This window comes from Terrapene carolina, unplaced genomic scaffold (genome assembly GCF_002925995.2).
Source record: "Terrapene carolina triunguis isolate 2854851 unplaced genomic scaffold, T_m_triunguis-2.0 Scaffold641, whole genome shotgun sequence".
In the NCBI taxonomy this organism is placed as follows: Eukaryota; Metazoa; Chordata; order Testudines; family Emydidae; genus Terrapene; species Terrapene triunguis.
Window position 1 is genome coordinate 726,076 of NW_020664992.1, and position 2,572 is coordinate 728,647.

The 2,572-nt window shown below is 63.8% G+C and overlaps 1 protein-coding gene across 1 annotated transcript in view; it reads right to left on the bottom strand.

Moving 5' to 3' along the window:
- Nucleotides 1-1,914, bottom strand: part of KCNH3 (potassium voltage-gated channel subfamily H member 3) — a 25,405-nt gene extending 23,491 nt beyond the window's left edge. The window contains exon 1 of the mRNA XM_026659600.1: nt 1,848-1,914. Within this exon, the coding sequence (XP_026515385.1) occupies nt 1,848-1,914 (67 nt within the window). The remainder of the gene's footprint in view (nt 1-1,847) is intronic.
- Nucleotides 1,915-2,572: the final 658 nt, after the last annotated feature.

The following is a 2,572-nucleotide window of genomic DNA, read 5'->3' on the forward strand; positions in this document are numbered from 1 at the left end:
AACCCATTCCAGTGCTTCACCACCCTCCTAATATCCAACCTAAACCTCCCCCACTGCAACTTGAGACCATTGCTCCTTGTTCTGTCATCTGGTACCACTGAGAACAGTCTAGATCCATCCTCTTTGGAACCCCCTTTCAAGTAGTTGAAAGCAGCTATCAAATCCCCCCATTTTTCTCTTCTGCAGACTAACAATCCCAGTTCCCTCAGCCTCTCCTCATAAATCAACACAAATTCACAGATGAGGAAGCCACCAAGGCAACCGTTGCCACAATTCGTGCTGGCGCGGAGGACGATGCCAACACCAGCTTTACGTTTTACGCAAGGTGTTTTCTGACTTTGTAAAGACTTTGACACAGCAACTCTTGGGACCTGGACTACTTCTGGCTGATCAGGCAACAGGGAAAAGGCACCTAAAGATGCCACTGACCTGTTTGTGCCTCAAGTGCTTACCACACTCCAGACCCATTGGTAAGAAGTCCCATCTTGCAAACCTTTCAGGTATTAAATCTCTCCCGTTTTACACCAATATTTCACACTACTCAAGAGCACGATAGAGCAACACACCTCCTGGAGGCTACCAATGACCAAACATCCTCCATCATGCAGTCTCTCAATAGCCAGGCTGTAAGGGTTACACTGATAGACCCATAGAATCATAGAATATCAGGGCTGGAAGGGACCCCAGGAGATCATCCAGTCCAACCCCCCGCTCAAAGCAGGACCAATCCCCAACTAAATCCCCAAAAGGCCCCCCTCTAGGACCGAGCCCACAACTCCGGGCCCAGCATACCTCCTGAGGTCCCTTCCAACCCTGAGATTCTATGATTCTATGGTGTGTGTGTGTGTGTGTGTGTGTGTATATATATATATATATATATGAGAGAGCTCTGCCGGGTTGGCTGGGATAATGCTCACGTTGTGGATCAGCCCGGCTGCTGGGATGTTACTGAGTATTACACAAGCGGACAGGGTATTTATAGATTATCGCAGGGTGGGTTTTTTGCGTCTCCAGTTTTAAAAGCCCCTTAAAAGACACAGGCTCTACAGACATTGTCACTCCGCTCAGCCGGGGGTGAATTAAATCGCTCCTCTGGGTTCCCCTCCTCTCCCCCCGCCCTTCAGGACTTGGCTACTCCAAATACTTGGGGACAGACCTGAGCCTGTGGCCGGGGCTCTCGAAGAAGCCAGGAAACCGATCGCCCCCCCCCCCCCCCCCGACCCTGGCCAGCAGAAGTGGCCACCAGACCAAGGCGGTTTTAGACCCCGCAGAGCAAATGAAATTGGCCTGAAAGTTCCCCTGGCGCCAGCCACTGCCCTAGGTTCTCCCCCCACAGCCCAGCAAGGGAACCCCCCAGTGCCCTGCCGGGAGCGCGGGCTGTCCACACTGCGCTCCCGCTCCGGCCGATGTAACGCACGTCACTCGTGGGGGTGAAGGAGACACTCGAAATAACCAGATGACTCCGGTGGATTTCACCAGACTTTGGATCTGCCCCCAAATGCCCCCCACGCACAACCCCCCTCCCCGCCCCCCCAGGCCCAGCCCGGACAGCGGGACCCCAGTTCCAGCCTGCGGGAGCATTTGGGGGTCGGAAGGTCCCACTGAAAACAACCCCCCGGTTCAACCCAACGAGCCTCGTGTCCCAGGGGCCGGGCGGTGACTGGGGGCCGAACCGGTTCGTGTCCCGGGCGGCTCCCCCAGCACGACCCAGGGGCTGGGGGCGGGGGATCAGACCCGGGTCGGTGGCGATTCCTCGCCCTTTGCAACGGGCGCCCCCTCCCCAAGCGCGGAGCCCGGTTCCCCGCCGGAGCCCGGACGCGCGGGTGATGGGCGCGGGGGTCACTCACGTGTCCCGTCGAAGCGGGTGGCGATCGTGTCCAGGAAGGTGTTCTGGGGCGCCAGCAGCCCCCGCATGGCCGCGGGCATGTCAGGACGCGGGGAAGGCTCCCTCCATCCTGCCGCGGAGCCGCCCCCCGCAGGTAACCCGACCCCCCCTCGGCCAAGCGGCGGAGCCCGAGCCCCTGTCCTGCCCCAGCCGGGGGGTCCCCCAGCGCCCCGAGCAGAGCCGCCGGCCGCACCGTCCAGTGCCCCGGGGACGGGCCGCCCCCAGCGCCGGGGCGAGCGGAGAATCCCAGGCTCGCAGCCCCGGCCCCAGCGAGCTCTTCCCGAGCCCCCGGCCAGGGCACAGCTCAGCGCAGCCCGCCTCCGCCGCGCTCCCGAGCCCGCCCGTCGGCTCCCGCCCGGGGCGCCGCCCCCGGCCAGCCCCGCGCCCCCTCCCCGGCTCCCAGGCGGCCCTGCCCCGGGCAGGTCAGTGCCCCGCGCCGCCCTGGCTCCGGAGCCGCGTGGAAACGCTCCCGGGCGGGGCGCGCCGCGCCGCCGAAGTTGCTCCGCGTGGCCGCTCGGCGCTGGGGAGGGGCCGGGGCCGGGGCCGGGGCCACCCCGCAGCAGCCACGGGCGGAGGGGCAGAGCCGCCCCCAGCTCCGCGGTCACCTGGGCCCGGCCCCGGCCGCCCCGCCCAGGGGCTCCTGGGTTCCAGTCCCGGCTGGGGGGGGGGGGGGGGGGGGGGGGGGAC